This window comes from Oryx dammah, unplaced genomic scaffold (assembly GCF_014754425.2).
Source record: "Oryx dammah isolate SB20612 unplaced genomic scaffold, SCBI_Odam_1.1 HiC_scaffold_19, whole genome shotgun sequence".
In the NCBI taxonomy this organism is placed as follows: Eukaryota; Metazoa; Chordata; class Mammalia; order Artiodactyla; family Bovidae; genus Oryx; species Oryx dammah.
The window spans coordinates 21,090,625-21,107,752 of NW_024070203.1; the positions used below are offsets into that span (position 1 = coordinate 21,090,625).

The 17,128-nt window shown below is 48.1% G+C and overlaps 1 protein-coding gene across 1 annotated transcript in view; it reads right to left on the reverse strand.

Annotated features, from left to right (window-relative positions):
- The window catches only part of TG (thyroglobulin), a 231,788-nt gene that overhangs the window by 109,037 nt on the left and 105,623 nt on the right, over positions 1–17,128 (reverse strand). Inside the window, exons 36-39 of the mRNA XM_040262090.1 lie at positions 10,858–10,992; positions 8,565–8,729; positions 2,751–2,970; positions 1,119–1,212 (exon numbers count right to left, since the gene is read on the reverse strand). Coding sequence (XP_040118024.1) covers positions 1,119–1,212; positions 2,751–2,970; positions 8,565–8,729; positions 10,858–10,992 — 614 coding nt within the window. The remainder of the gene's footprint in view (positions 1–1,118; positions 1,213–2,750; positions 2,971–8,564; positions 8,730–10,857; positions 10,993–17,128) is intronic.

A 17,128-nucleotide genomic window follows, 5' to 3' on the forward strand; every position in this document is an offset into this window, starting at 1 on the left:
AGCTGATGCTATTTCTCTCCCTACTTTTCAAAACAGGAAACTGGGGCACAAAAAATGTGAGTTGCCTTCTCCAGGCCAGGGAGGCAGTGGTAAGTGGCAGGCTGGTTTGGAGCCAGGACTTAATTCAACATCCCCAGAAAGATCTGGCCAGCACTGGGCATCACCATCACCTCCCTCACTCTAGGCTCTATGCTTCTATTGATGCAGCCCAGAGGAGCCTCCATGTTTAGGTGCCCTTGTTCCAAATCCCACTCAGCAGCTTGCTGTGCTCAAATCTCCCAAGTGCACTGCCTCTGGCTGCTGGTGGCTCAGGGCCCAGGAAGTGGAGGTGCATCACGTGAACTGTGGAATCTGCCAACACGACTCACGTTTCCTAAGGCTCATCACTTCCGTTTCCTCTCATGAGTTCTGACTCTTCCCCCTAAACAGGAAACTCAACTCAGCATCAGGATCCTAGATGCCACGTAGGCAGGTACAGGCTTCAAACCAGGGCCTAACCAGAGTCAACTGTGAATACTCACTGGAAGGACTGAAGCGAAAGCTCCAGTACTTTGGCCCCCTGATGTGAAGAGCCAACTCACTGGAAAAGACCCTGATGCTGGGAAAGACTGAAGGCAGGAGGAGAAGGGGGTGACAGAGGATGAGATGGTTGCATGGCATCACCAACTCGATGGACATGAGTTTAAGCACGCTCTGGGAGTTGGTGATGGACAGGGAAGCCTGGCATGCTGCAGTCCATGGGGTCGCAAATAGTCAGACACGACTGAGTGACTGAACTGAACTGCCTATTTCTGTTCCTCCTACTGTAATGAAAGCCCCCTTGAGGAGAGCAACTTTATTTTGTTCATAGCTGCAGCCCACGGAGAACAGATCCTCCCATCATTGGCGCTTTATGAATATCTCTTAGAGAAATGAACCCAGATAACCATGCACCATGCTCCCATGCAGGAGATGAGAGGAGGCCCTGGAGGAACCAGGCTGGCACTCAGCCCCTCAGGCCTCAGGGAGCCAAGAACCAGCCAGGAGAGCACGGGGCAGACCATGCTGGCAGTGTTGGGGTTGAGGATTTCCAACAGGGCAGCTTTCACGGCAAACATAGCAAGGGTGGTCAAACTCACCATGTTCTGCGGGACAAACACGTTGAGATACAGGCAATCTTCGCTGACCCCGGGAGGTGTGGGCGTCCTGATGCCTGGCTGCCAGCACCTGGCCCTGCAGATACAGATGGATGGCATGTGACTTTCAGGAAAAACAATTAAAGGGACACACGCAGCCCTCCTGCATGCCCAGCAGCAGCAGCAGAACCCAGTGCCCAATCCTGAAGGCCCAGCAGCCCACCAACAATTAGGCAGCTTCAGGAAATGGTTAATGGGATTGGTGAGTAAATGCTGGAAGGAGCAGAATGACCACCAGTCTCTCTATCATGGGCCTAAGGAGTGTCCCCTGGACAAGGTGCCCGCCCAGATAGAGCAGAAGAACACGGGTGTCACCTGGGCCCTGGGGCCCTGCAGGCTCCAGTGTGCAGACCTGCTGGGATGAAGGGCCTCGACCTGCTTTCTCCATCACTACAGAGTCAAGTGTGCTGCGAAACATCTCCTGGCATAAGAGCTGAGATGCATATCTGGGACACACCTGAAGCAAGCATGATGGTTACCTGTCCAAGCCTGGTTAGTACTGGGGTCTGATGGACCGAGCTCTCACTGCTCTTCACTTAAAAGCCTCAGTTCCCTCACCTGTCAAGTGGGTGGATCCTAACCCAGTGAAGTTCTCTAATTAGTGCTTATTTGTTTCTTTTGTCTCCCAGTGGTGACTTCCATGGCTTTCTGCATCATTCTGCCACTGTCCTAGCTTAAGTCTTCCTGTCGCTCACCCGGAATATCCCAGAGCCTCCTGCTCATCCCTCTATCTGGTCCTGAGCTCCTAGAGCTGCCCACCAACTGGCCATGGGCAGTGATGGACAGGGAGAATGTGGCTGTGTCCTCAGGACAGAGCTGTGGAGGGAAAGGCTGTGGGGTGAGAGAGGCAGGCACGGGTGCTCCTTTCACAGATACTCTGAACATGCTTTCATCAGAAAAATAACAAAATCGTGTCCCGTCTGTCAACTATCTACAGTGGTACATGCCTGGGAGGGAATGGGCAAAATTGAAAAGCAGAGGAAGGAAAATAGGATATTCCATTTTTCTCCCATTTTTGAAAACTCCTTTCAATATCATTTCTATTGGGGGAATGAAAAGGCCTTTTACATTATTATTTTTTAATTGTATTATAAGCTCCTATGCTTTTCCTTCTCTGCTTATTTCTCAGCCCCACTGAGGTCAGATGTAGCTGGGAGGTTGAGTTCCGGCCACTGCCACGCTGGGGCACCGGATGAACGTGCCCCGCCCATGGGCGTGGCCCAAGGAAACCTCCCCTGCCCTAACAGCCTCTCTTTCCTGGATGTGAAGTCAAGGGAGGTTCCTAGAAGGAACCTTGGAAGATCTGTGCTGAGGAAGACATGCCAGCCTGGGTCCCCACATCACTGCATGGAGCAGAGCCCACCAGCCCCTTCATCACCAAAGGAGGCAGGATCAAGACAATGTTAAGTCACCAACAAGTGGGGGTTTATGTGAAAGAGCACTCAACGTCATCTTAGCTAATGTATCCCCAGTGCACTGCTCAGATTCTATCAACTCTCACTTTGAAGGCTTAGAATGGGAGAAGGCTTCTCTGGACACCACCCCCCCACAAGATGTATTCCACTCCATCCTTACCGTGGCTTGGTGGCTTCCCAGGATCCAGTCCAGTTCAAGTGCTCGGGGGCCCGGAAGCGTTTCTCCCCCAGGGGCGGGGCGGCATACGGAACTCCCAGGAACTGGTCCACTGGCTTCCACGAAGTGCCCACTTGAATGGCCTGCGACCTGCCCAGCAGCTGGCCGTGGGTGGCGATGGGCACTGAAGGTGGAGATGTCCCAAAGCCGGGCAGAGGGATGTCTGGGGCGGGGGAAGGAAGAGAGCACAACACATGCTCTATTCAGGGGTATTCTAGACATGCTTTAAGAAACAAATCAAAAAGCCCAAACACTGTTTTCTGTACTTAAAAATAATGTTAGTTATTCATTCAGGCCCCAATAACTTAAGTCTAGTCATGTTAGTGTCTAATGTGGAAAAAAAAAAAAAGAAAGAAACCCAACAAAGACACCTGATCTTCCCCAGGCACTGAGCAATCCTTCCCTCAGTTGTCATCTCAAGTTCTTTCCGGGGAGATCACCCAGGCCCACAAACCCTGACTCGGCTCCCTGGGACCAGATGTCATCACGATTCTGGATTACTTGGATTTTAAAAAGAACAGAGGGGCCCAGACCGTACAAGGTCCAATCCTCCAGGGGAGTCTGGACTTGAGCCCCATCATTGGATGTGCCAATTATTTCCGGGAGGAAATGTATGGGCTGGTCCTGCTAAGAGGGATGAATACCCAATATCATTTCTTTGGTCAACTCTGGGTCAGATTTTGACCCCAAACGAGTTTGCCAAAAACTTACAAAAATATTTTTTTCTGACTTTAAGACTGCTTGGATTTTAGAATTATCACTGAGGCACTGCAGACCCGGTAAGTACATTTCACTGGTGAGGAAGTGGTTTTAGGGGCTGAGGGTGGGTAGCTATCAGGACGTCAAGGTAATGAGGTAAGATTCAAAGCTGTACTTTTCTGAGCCCCAGCTCTGCCCATGGGGCCAGAGGTTCACACGGGGTCAAGGGTCAGGCCTGGGCTGCAGCACTCATCCTCCCTTTTGTGCCTGTCTGGATCCCACTTGGTCTTTTAGGTCAGGCTGGTGCTGCCGGCCACCCTGCCCTGTGCTCCATAGGCCTCCCGCCCCTCCCAGCAGTGCTAATCTCCAGACACTTATCTGCCTCCCTGTAGCCTTATCTTATCTCCTCTGCTGTATTCCCTCACATTCATTCATTGAGTCAATATACTTTTATCATCTCAGTTTAGTTCAGTTCAGTCACTCAGTCTTGTCTGACTCTTCGCAATCCCTTGTCAATCTCTTCACAATGGACTGCAGCAAGCCAGGCTTTCCTGTCCATCACCAACACCTGAAGTTTACTCAAACTCATGTCCAAGGAGTTGGTGATGCCATCCAACCATCTCATCCTCTGTTGCCCACTTCTCCTCCTGCCCTCAATCTTTCCCAGCATCGGGGTCTTTTCAGATGAGTCAGTTCTTCGAATCAGGTGGCCAAAGTATTGGAGTTTCAGCTTCAGCATCAGTCCTTCCAATGAATATTCAGGACTGATTTCCTCTAGGATGGACTGGTTGGATCTCCTTGCAGTCCAAGGGACTCTCAAGAGTCTTCCCCAACACCAAAGTTCAAAAGCATCAATTCTTCAGCGTTCAGCTTTCTTCACAGTCCAACTCTCACATCCATACATGACTACTGGAAAAACCATAGCTTTGACTAGATGGGCCTTTGTTGGCAAAGTAATGTCTCTGCTTTTTAATACGCTATCTAGGTTGGTCATAACTTTTCTTCTCAGGAGCAAGCGTCTTTTAATTTCATGGCTGCAGTCACCATCTGCAGTGATTTTGGAGCCCCAAAAAATAGTCTGTAACTGTTTCCACTATTTCCGCATCTATTTGCCATGAAGTGATGGGACTAGGTGCCATGATCTTAGTTTTCTGAATGTTGAGTTTTAAGGAAACTTTTCCACTCTCCTCTTTCACTTTCATCAAGAGGCTCTTTAGTTCTTTTTTGCTTTCTGCCATAAGGGTGGTGTCATCTGCTTATCTGAGGTTATTGATATATCTCCTGGCAATCTTCATTCCAGCTTTTGATTCATTCAGCCCAGCGTTTCTCATGATGTACTCTGCGTATAAGTTAAATAAGCAGGGTGACAATATACAGTCTTGATGTACTCGTTTCTTGATTTGGAACCAATCTGTTGTTCCATGTCCAGTTCTAACTGTTGCTTCCTAACCTGCATACAGAGTTCTCAAGAGGCAAGTCAGGTGGTCTGGTATTCCCATCTCTTCAAGAATTTTCCAGAGTTTGCTGTGATCCACACAGTGAAAGGCTTTGGCATAGTCAATTAAGCGGAAGTAGATGTTTTTCTGGAACTCTCTTGCTTTTTCGATGAGGCAACAGATGTTGGTAATTTGATTTTTGGTTCCTCTGCCTTTTCTAAATCCAACTTGAACATCTGGAAGGTCACAGTTCACATACTGTTGAAGCCTGGCTTGGAGAATTTTGAGCATTACTTTACTAGCGTGTGAGATGAGTACCAGCTCAGGCTCAGTGCCAAATGCCATTTTCAGGGGCTTAAGACAGGCGGCCTGTGTCTGGTTCCCACAGGTGTTAGGGCCTCACCCAGAGGAAACCAACACTGGTGAAGAGATTCTGTGTGTGTGTGTGTATCTGTGTGTGCGTACACGTGTGTGTGCAGTCTCTCTCATTTATTTCCAACAGGTGTGTTTTCTTTGCTCCAATTCACTGTGGGCCGGTGGAGAGAGAAAGCTTTGCAGCTTGGTCCGCAGCTCTGTCTGTTTAAAAAACACATTTATGATGAACATAAATGTGGGAGAGGAGGCAGACAGACAGACAGACAGGCGGAAGTTTAGCCATTCCTCAAGAGTTTGGTACTATGCAGTGGGTCAACTGGAGGTGGTTTTGACCCCAGGAAACATTTGACAATGTCTGGAGATATTCTGGAGCTGTCACAAGGAACGAGGAGAGGTCTGAGCTCCTAGTATCTCATAGGATGGAGGCCAGAGATGCTATTAAACAACCTGTGATAGAGACAATAGGTCATCCAGTCATCCAGTCCCAGGTGTCAGTGGTGTCGGGGCTGAGACCCCCTGGTGTGACGTGCATTCATGATCTCCAGGCCACTGAGGGTCCACATGGTGAGGAGGAAGCAATGAACGGACCTGTGTTTGTGTGAGGGACCAGCCGCTTTAGAAAAACCTCATAGTTCTTTTGACCCTCGATTTTCCCATCGCCCAGAAAGGAACAGTAGCTGTCCCTATGACACAGAGATGTCAGGAAGAAATAACACGATGCCCGTAATGCCCCAGGCTCAGTGCCTGGGGCATGACCGGAGACCAACACGTGAATGAATGAATGGGGAGAGGGAAGGAAAGAAGGAAGGAAGGAAAGAAGGAAGGAAGGAGGGAAAGATAGAAGGGAGGAGGGAAGGAGTGGAGGGGTGAAAGAAAGAAAGAAAAAGGAAGGACAAGAGGTAGAGAGAACAGAAGGAAAGAGTGAGTGAAAACTTGGTTGTTCACACACTGGCATGTGAGTTATAACCCAAAGTGGAAACCTGAGATGGAAAGAAATACGTGCTGCTTTATAATCTGGCCTCGATCGCAAATCATGCCTGCTCTCACCCCCACAGTTCCTTCCTTCTCACAAGATTTCCTGTTTCAATTGCAAATCACAGGCTCTCAGGCCAGCATTCAGGACCGACCGTGGATGCTAAGGCCGTGAAAACTCCCAAGGTCAGCTCTTTTGCTCTGCAGGAAACAGCCACATTTCATGAACGTGGCATCATCTCAAGCAGGGAGCAGAGACAGAAAGTATAAAAGCTAAAGAATTTTGAGGGAATGCAAGCCTGCTTTCCCACGGACACTGGTATTTAAGCCTCCCTCCAGAGGCTGCCCAATGTATCCCAGATGGAATGAGATCCAACATGGGAAAAATATCTGCTGCATTTCTCCCTTTTGAAATCTTTTGCAGAAGTAGAGATTCTTTCTAGAATACCCATATATTTAGGTTCTGTGACTATCTGGATTAAGAAAATTATTTGTAGCTCTATATGTACTTTAGGTGCAAATAAACAAATGTCTACGTAGACACACGTGGGCATGTGTCTTATGCTGGAGAGTGACCATTTCATGCTGAATTTGAGACACAGAGAATTCAGAGAGAAGCAGTCTAATTTGTTTTACAGAACTCATACCTCAAAGTGAAGGCATTTCTCAGCAGGACTACGGTGCAGATTGGCTACACTATGGATGAAATCTATTTAACTCGACCAACTGATATAAGCATCCTGAGAGTCCCTTGGACTGCAAGATCAAACCAGTCCCTCCTAAAGGAAATCAGTCCTGAATATTCATTGGAAGGACTGATGCTGAAGCTGAAACTCCAATACTTTGGCCATCTGATGCAAAGAACTGACTCATTGGAAAAGACCCTGATGCTGGGAAAGATTGAAGGCAGGAGGAGAAGGGGATAACAGAGGACGAGATGGTTGGATGGCATCACCGACTTGATGGACATGAGTTTGAGCAAGCTCCAGGAGTTGGTGAAGGACAGGGAAGCCTGGCGTGCTGCAGTCCATGGGGTCACAAAAGTTGGACATGACTGAGTAACTAAACTGAACTGAATAGAAGGCTAGCCTTAAGATTAAGGGCCCAAGACCTTAGTTTATAGGAATCAAAGCACTCCTAAGCCTGGGGACCTTCTCCTGATCTAAACACTGAGGTGGAGGAAAGGGGGAAAGAGGATATCCCTGGATCCAGACAGCCCTGAAGGACCATTAATACTCGAGGACAAGGTGGGGCCAAATCTCACTGCTACCTGGTCTTATAAATAAAGTTTTATTAGTACACAGCCATGCCCATTGATCTGTTATTGTCTGTGGCCACTTTCCTGCTTCAACAGCAGAGTTTAGTAGCTGTAACAGGGACTTTGTAGCTGTGAAGCCTAAAATATTTATTATCTGACTCTTTACAGAGAGAGATCACTAACATCTGCTCTTGAAGATAAGATGGCAGACTCAGCCAACATTTCTAAAAAGTTATTCATTCCATCCCGTAAGCATGTCTAGTGAGGGGGTATCCCCCAGGGCCTCAGCTCCCGTGTTTCCTGTTCTATAGCTCATATCATTTCACTTTAGGCTGTAATTATATGCTGCTTGCTCCTTGCCTGCTTCACCCCTGCATCCCCAGCACCCAGCACAAGGGCTGACACATGATAACACGTTACTGGATGTTTCTAAACTAAACCCAGCCAGGAACAACCACACTCTTTGGTGATGGTGATATGGTCGCTAGGCAATGTGGTTTCGTGGGAGAGGATTGCCTCTAGAGATAAAAGACCTGGCTCCAAGTCCCTGTTCTGTCATCACTAGTTGTATGAAATCAGAGAAGTAACCTAACTTCTCTGGACCAGAGTCTCCTGGTCTCTAAGAAAGGGATCAATCCTTTATCTTGATATCTCACAGGATAACATGAGGATCCAACAAGATAAGGTATGTGAAACAACTTTATAAACTCTGAAACAGTACTAAAAAGTGGCCTAATGAATTCTTTTATGCAGAAACTCGAAGGCCAAAATGGCTTCTGTAACTCAAAAGAAGTCATGAATACAGACAGTGCAGAGAAGTTCTAGGTCAGAAGTTGGCTTTTTTGTCTTCCTTCAGTTCATCCCATGTAAGTGCCACATAGCCTAAGATGACTTTGACTGACTTTTCCTTAAGAACCTCAAAAGCTGCCACCCATGAGTCACCACATGCTCCGACAGTCCCTCTCAGCCATACTCAGGCCCTCGGGAATGTCTGCAAATACACAGGCTGGCACTTACTTGGCTTCCGGTAGATGTAGGTGGCCTCTTCGTGGAGCAGAAGTCGGCAGTTCTGGGCCTGCAGGCTATGTGTGCAGCTCTGGGTATCAGCATAGAACATACACCTCACAGCTCCAGGTTGGGTCTGCAGAGTGGTGACAAGGCAGTCCTGGTGACGGGAACACTCTGTGGAGGAGAAGAAGGGTGGGGATTGAGCCTGAGAGATCATCTCAGTCAAGTATTCAAAAAGACATTCATGAATCCATGTATCCATTGATCCATCCATCCAGTCATGCATCCGTGAACCCATCAGTTCATCCATTCATCCATCCAACCATCTATCTTACCATCCAACCATACATTCATAAATCCACGCATCCACTGATCCATCCATCCCGTTATGATCCATGAATCCATCCATCCATCCATCCATTCATCCTGCCATCTAACCATACGTCCATGAATCCATGCATGCATCATTCCATCTATCCAAGCATCATCCATTCATCCTTTCATGTAATTATACATCCGTGAATCTGTGTATCATCCATCCACCCACTCTTCCATTTGTCCCAAGACAACCTGAGGTGCCTGGCAGGAAGGAATTTGTCTGAGAGAGAAGACATGGGTGAGCACTCCTCTGCAGTCTCCTCACTTTCCTTCAGGGTCAGCCCAAAGTCACAGTTTCTCAGGGCATAAGCCAGCTAGACATCCTTCATCCCATCACACTTCATGAATCTATACATCCACTTATGCATCACCCATTAATCTATCCAATTATGCATGCATACAAACACTCACTCCTTCATTTTAGCACCTGGTACAGGGCTAGAATCTTGGAATAAAACAGTGTTGGTGGGGGACTCAACTCTCCCATCAATCTATTTTCCACACAACAATCAGTGTTTTCTTTGGTTATTTATCCACAAATATGCTCTTGTCATTTTTCTGTTTAAAGCACCTTCACGGCTCCCCACTGGCCTCAGAATTAAGTCATACAGGACAAGGCCCTTCATACTCTAGCCCATGCCTTCCTCTTCAGCCTCATCTCCCTCTGCCTTCTGCCTCATCAGGGTTATGTCCTTTCCCATGTAAACCAGGTCCTGCCCTAGACAGTTTAAATGATTCATGGCATTAGGATATTTAGTCCTAAGAACAGCCGTGAAAATAATGATGTTTCATTCAATTGAGCAAACCGTGCATTGCCTAAAGCCCTTATTCATAGCCTAATCTCTGAGTTGTGGCACCACCCAGAGTTGTACAATGTACAACCTATACAGCTGTACATGGCAGCCCTGTCTGTAATTTGTGCATGTTGTTATCCAGCCTTGTAGAGGAGGAGATCCACGGAATCTCAAAATTGCAGAAGCATAAATGGGCTTCCCTTCTGGCTCAGCTGGTAAAGAATCTGCCTGCAATGCAGAACTGGGTTTGATCCCTGTGTTGAGAAGATCCCCTGGAGAGGAGAAAGGCTACGCACTCCAGTATACTGGCCTGGAGAATTCCATGGACTGTAAGGTCCATGGGGTCGCAAAGAATCGGACACAACTGAGCAACTTTCATCTTTCACAAACGTTATCTAATCTTGATCTCTTTCATAAAGTAAAGTCTTTGTAGAACCTTCCTATCGGGTTGTCACCTAGCTTTTGTTTGCATACCAGTGACCAAAACCCTCTAAAGGAAGTAGGCATCTGGGGACAGCTTTGCCTATTATAAAGTTCTCTGTATAGCACTGAATAATGCTGAGGGCAGGAGAAGGGGGAGAGGGCGAGATGGTTGGATGGCATCATCCACTCAATGGATATGAGTTTGAGCAAACTCCGAGAGACAGTGAAGGTCAGGGAAGCCTGGCATGCTGCAGCTCATGAGGTCACAGACTCAGACACGATTGAGCAACTGAACAACCACAACACACGTCTTCACTTTGCCTCATGAACTTGGCCAGAACAATATCTTTTTTCACTGTCATGACCAGGCACCTGTCATCTGAGGACAGCCATCACAGCCTCCACCCATCTCCCCCATCTCAGACTAGCCTCCTCGATCCTTCCTCTGACCTGGCTCAGTGTTGCTCATTTTCTGGCTGGCTTAGCCTCTTGGAGACCCTGGCCATGGGTCAACTCTGCAGGAGGATGAGACTACAGAGGAGAGCCCAGCCAGGGTTCATCCCCCAGGTGACATCTTTCTGGCCAGGCCCCCCAGGTGATCTTGGGGTCTCCTATGTGTTTCTGAGGTCAGAATCTTCAGCAGCACTTGTATGAGAGGACCCTCGTCCCACTCCACCCCCTACCTAGAGGATGGACATTCCCCTTACCCCACAAGCAGCGGTCTCGGGCCGCAGAGAAATTCCCCATGGCAGTGGTGCTGACGTGCGCAACATCAAAGTTCCTGATGGATGGATCAACAATCGCTGCAGAGAGGGCCAGGGACTGCCATGAGTCCAGAGCGACTGGAAGGGAGAGAAGGGGACTGTCAGTGGGGCATCACACGATGTTCCCAAAGGGCGCCCCAGGGCTTCTTCTGGGGGTCTCCATTCTCGTGTGACCCCACTCCTTTATCCATCTCTCCATTCTACAGCAATTTTTTCAATGATTTCTATGAGCCAAACTCCAAATTTCTATGTGCTCAAGCCTGGGAATACAGAGGTTAAAAAACAAAACAAACGAACCAACAAAAGCATGGGCATTTCTATTGAGCAGCTTACAGGGGAATGGGAGAGAATGTGAAAGGATAAGAAAAACATCATAGTACAGTTGCTATGGGCTTCGCCGGTAGCTCAGATGGTAAGGAATCCACCTGCCAGTGCAGGAAACGCGGGTTTGATCCCTGGGTAGGGAAGAGTCCCTGGGGAAGGCAATGGCAACCCACTCCAGTATACTTGCCTGGAGAATCCCATGGATGGAGGAGCCTGGTGAGCTACAGTCCATGGGGTCACAAAGAGTCAGACATGAATGAGTGACCAACACACACACACGGTTGTTATAATGCAAAAATCAGAATAATGCCAGCAACCATGATAATAACAGGCTCATCAGTGTTGGTTGGCGCAGTGAGAAAGAATCTGCCTGCCAATGCAGGAGATGCAAGAGAGTAGGGTTTGATGCCTGGGCCGGAAAGATGCCCTGAAAATGGGAATGGCTACCCACTTAAGTATTCTTGCCTGCAGAAATGCATGGCCAAAGGAGCCTGACAGGGCCCAAGGGATCACAAAGAGTGGGGCGTGGCTGAGCACACACACAGTGCTGGTCATGTGGTGCTTTGCGATGCACTGTGTAGGCTGCCTTCAGGGCCAAGGCTCTCATTTCCCCAAGTGCTAGGAAGCTGGGGAAAGCTCTCATTTCCCCCAAGTGGTTCGGGCTGCTGGCCGAGTCCCTCCCTAGGAATTACCTAGGACTAGGCCAGCCGCCTCCGTCCGCAGAGTCAACCTTCATCCCCAGACTAGTCCAGGTGGATCTCCAAAGTTCCAATTCTCTGGCCCCAAGATGGGAAAACCCCCAGGGGCCAACTCAGCTTCACCGCTCACTGAGGCATCCATGAGGCCAGGATTTGGTTTGCATCCACATTCTACTTCACCCCCAGCCCAATTCTGCCTTACATGTGTTGCTCCCAAGAGCACTGTGCGCTAAACTGTCTGCATGCAACTCTATCTCAGAGTCTTTCCTGGAAAACCCCAGCCAAGACATCCTCTTTAAAAGATGAAGACAATTCGCCCCATCCTCCTCTCCCCGCGCTGTACCCACAAGTCCATTCTCTACATCTGCGTCTCTATTCCCGCCCTGCAAATAGGTTCATCTGTACCATTTTTTAGATTCCACATATACACATGAACGTGCAATATTTGTTTTTCTCTTTCTGACTTACTTCACTCTGTATGACAGAAAGTAGCCCTGACATATATACCCGACCATGTGTGAAATAGACAGCTAGTGGGAAGCTGCTGTACAGCACAGGGAGCTCAGCTCAGTGCTCTGTGATGACCTAGAGGGGTAGGGGCAGGGCTCAACAGGGAGGGCTTATATATGTACAGGTAGTTGATGAGGATGAGACGTTTGGATGGCATCACCGACTCAGTGCCAGCTGGATGGTGACAAAGCCCGAGACAGAGCCTCTTGGCTCCAAGTCAGTGCTCCTTTGCATCCCTCTGAGCCTCCCACATGGTGAGCATCCTCTCCAGAAGACCATCCTCGGATAGGAAAAGGTTGTTGCCTTTGTTAACGCCGTGCTCTTAGCTATATGAGGAAGCCTATTGCTTTTATCTCGAACCTGTCTTTGACACCACAGTACTGAGGGTCACTAAAATTAGAATAGTAAATAGAGTAGCAAAACAACCAAGTACCACTACCCATTTTTTTAATTAAAAAAAAGAAAAGAAAAGAGAAAAGGAAAGGAAGGAAGGAAGAAAAAGAAGAGAGAGAAAAAAAGGTGTACTCAGAGAAGTGCCAAATAATGCAAGCAGATCTCACGTGGATTCAGGAAGAGGAAGGTGAGACCCCCACACTCGTCCTGGAGCTGTGGGACCAGTTTCAGAATCTCGAACCATGTATTTCTGAACTTGGGACCTGGTTTCCCTGCAGGCTGGGAAACCTAGGGCTGTCATCTTCTTAACCATCCTCCATGTGTTGCTATTTCCATAGCAAGTGCAAGTGGCATTTTTGTAACACGGCTGATCTGAGGCACATATTATTAGATGGTGAGTACAGGGGAATTTCAGAGAAAACTTATGATGGGATTTCAGGACTGAACCTACCAATTATGGTCTTAAAATGGAAGCTTTGGCTGCCCTCCACGTTTAGGTTGATGTCTAGGGGAAAGCGCTCTAATTAAAGAGTGACTGTCACTGCCAGAGTGAGAGCCAGCTCATCAGTGGCCATCCCAGGGCCTGGATCCAGCTCTCTGCCCCACCCGGCACCAGCCCCCCTCCCCTGGCCCACAGGACCCCTGGATGAATCATTGCTGCCATGCTGAATCTAACATCTGAGGTTCTATATGCACCTCATGAAAAACTCTGACAGCAAGTCCCTTGTGAATGCAAAATCATAGTGAAGCATGAAAGCTGGGTAGTCTTGGTAGCATTTCATAAGAGTTCACTAATTTGTCGAGGACTCAGCAATACCACTGCTACTTAATATTCACGATAAACCATGCTGTGGGCACCATTATGTGCATATTTTACAGGCGAGCAAACAGATCCAGAAACACAGGCAAAGAGCTTAGCCGACAAGTGATGATGCTTGAGCTTGAGCCCAGCTCCTTCAGCTTCAGCATCCACGGTTTACTCCAAGGGTTCTGGTTAATTCACCAGGTGAATGAGGCGGCGGTGGCTTTCAGACTCACCCAAAGGGATAGTCACCCCTGAAATGCAGCCTCTGTGGTTTGTTGATTAGTTTTTTTCCTTTGTGTAAAATGTATTTTACAAATCGCATTGCCAGCATAACTTATTTAAAAAAGAAAGTCATTGGAATTCACTGGCGGTCCAATGCTTAGGACTTGGTGCTTTCACTGCCATGGGCCCAGTTCAACTCCTGGTCAGGGAACTAAGATCCTGCAAGCTGCCCAGTGTGGCCAAGAAAGAAAGATTTGGAGTGGAAAGGAAAGGACAGTTCCCAGAGGGGCTGAGGAGGCAGAATTGACAGGACAGGGTAAGGGAGAAGGTGATGAAGACCATGGGATTTCTGGGTTGGACAACAGAGCGTGCAGTGGAAAATGTCCATGAGGAAAGAAAGAACACGGTGTGGAGCGCAGAGCAGGACAGAGGGTGAGGCCAGCGATGGGTTCCCTCGGGGACATGCTGGGCTCACAAAACCCCAAAATGCAGCTGTTTCCAAATGTCACTGTGTTCAGCAGCAGGCCTCAGTGCCAGGCACGTGGCCTGGGTCCCCTGTGCCAATGGCCTCACCAAGGAGTCCCAGGGCCAGAGGCGGGAGGGGAGGTGTTGATAGAGTCCCCCGGGCAGAAAGCCAGGGGTCTTGGGACAAGGCTGGCATGGCGGGATCAGGCGAAGGCAGGAGGAATTTTTTGAAGTCTCCAGGTAATTTGATTATGTCTCCCTGCACACCACAGCGTTGCTGAGATGGGGCGGGGCTGAGGGTAGGGGGCAGCATGACCTGCAACTTTGGGTAGAGCAGGCCTCGGTGTGATACCAGGGCCCTTCCATTCCCTTCCAGGCAGCATTATTCCGTTTTAATGTCGACTAAGCTTAAATCACTAGACTAAAATACATTTGAAGATTTCCACCAAAATATTGAAAACCGTATTTCATTCCCTTCGCTTCCTCCCTCCCTTCCTTCCTCTTTTCTTGCTTTCCTGTCTTCCTGCCTTCCTTTATCCCTTTCCAAATAGACATCAGTTAAAGAAGGAAATGTTTGATATTGATGTTAAGGTTCAAATAGAGTAATTTCAGGTGTTAAAAATAGCCACAACAAAACAAATGCCCACATAACTGCAGACCTGTGTTGAGACAGAAGGAGCAGGTCTGTCCCTTGCTGACTGTTGTTAGCAAGGGCAAGCATCCACTCTGGCCTTCGCCTCTCAAAACGAGGGCAAGGAGCCTTTCAATGATTTTTAATCAGATCCAAGTGCAGAAATGTCAAGCCAGTTGCGAATGCCTGACCTCGCCAATGTTCAAATAATCACAGACTCATTTGTTAAATGAAAAGACTGATGGGATTTTCTTAAGAATCACCAAGAACGGAGATAAAAAGTAGAAACTCTAAAGCACTGAGAAGAAACCAGGACTCATACTGTTTTTCTTGCAATTAAGAACCAAGAATTCCTTTCTGCTCCTCAACACTTATCAGTGCTGGATATGGGAAAAGCTTGAGGAAATATTAGAGGTGGTTTCCATGCCCAGGCTGGCTGGCTGGGGGAAAACATCAACGTTTTGAAGTCTTTCAGACAGGACAAGGCTTTCAGACAGGAAAACCATTTCAGGCACCAGCAGTCCTCCGTGACCTTGGCATAAACAGAGGGTAATAGGGTTGTTGATGCTGCTTTCACAGTTTTATGGCCGCTAGCTCTAGCTGATGAAGATACTTGTGTGCTATCATTATAAGACGGGACCACTGCTCAGACAACCTCATTTCTCACCAGACACTGTCTTTCAAGTGAGAACCACGTCACACTGGGCTATTTTTACCCTCATTAGCATAAAAAAACCCTAGATGTTCCTTTGATAACAGAAAGAAAAAAGACACCCCTTGTTATTTTGCAATCATCTGCGAGATGAAAATGGGACCGGAGCTAACTATCCATCTCGCATATCTTCAAAGAAAAATGCCTGACATCTAAAGCAGACCCTACTGGACCCATTTTAACATTTATAACACTATAAAAGTATCCAAGGACATATTTACCCCTGCTCAGCCCCTAAGTACTTACTTTGAGCTCCCCAGAGGGCAGGTTTTCATCTTTGACTCTGCGCCTCCAGAGCTTAGCAGAGGGATGGTGCCCGAGTACTGTGGTGGAACTGTGTCCCACCTCCACTCCAAGACTCACACTTCAAATTCATCCTAACCCCCCGCACCTCTGAATGGGATGCTATTTGAAGACAGGGCTTTTACGGAGGTAATCTAGTTAAAATAGGGTCATCAGTGCTTGCTGTGCTAAGTCGCTTCAGTCGTGTCCAGCTCTTTGCAACCCTATGGATGGTAGCCCACCAAGCTCCTCTGTCCATGGGATTCTCAAGGCAAGAATACTGCAGTGGGTTGCCATGCCCTCCTCCAGGGGTTCTTCCCAACCCAGGGATCAAACCCACATCTCTTACATCTACCTGCATTGGCAGGTGGGTTCTTTACCACTAGTGCCTCCAGGGAAGCCCTGGTCCCTAATCCAAAGAGCCTGGGGTCTTCATGAAAAGGGGAAATTAAGTCCTAGAAGTGGGCATTAAAGGAAAATGATAAGCAGACAGAGGGAGATGACCACCATCAACAAGCCAAGGAGAGGGTTCTGAAATAGATTCTTACTTCATGGCCATCAGAAGGGACCCGCCCTGCAAGCACCTTGACCTTGGACGTCCAGCCTCCAGAACTGGGAGAGACTAATTTCCTATTGTTTAAGCCCCCAGTTAGTGGTATTTCGTTACATAGCCTGAACTAATACAGTGAGTGAATATTCAGCAAAAACATCCATTCCTTGATTTACAGTGAGCTTGCTGTGCTCCCTGTTGCTCAGAAATGCTGAGCCTAATGATAACTCTTATCATGTCATATTACAATGGCTAATGTTTCTTAAGCAGTTCCTATTTGCCAGACACACTGTGATGTGCTACGTGTTGTTTCACTTAATTTATACACAGCTGTGTCCGTGACTGTTCTCGTCACCTCTGCATGCATGTTTTAAGGCAGGACCACTCTGGGGGCACTCTGCCTGCCCCAGTCCCAAGCTCTGCCCACTGCTAGCTTTGACTTAGGGTAAACTGCACTCTGTAAACTGGAATAGTCTGGCCACCCGATGTCACCTGAGTCAGGGCTTCCCATATGCTAAGGGTCAGAGTTTGCTCTGGATCCTTCCAGTCTCTCGGGGGGAGGGGGGTGGAGGCTGCTGGGCCAGTGGCAGTGCTCCACCTGGTTTTCCCAGTGCCATGTCAT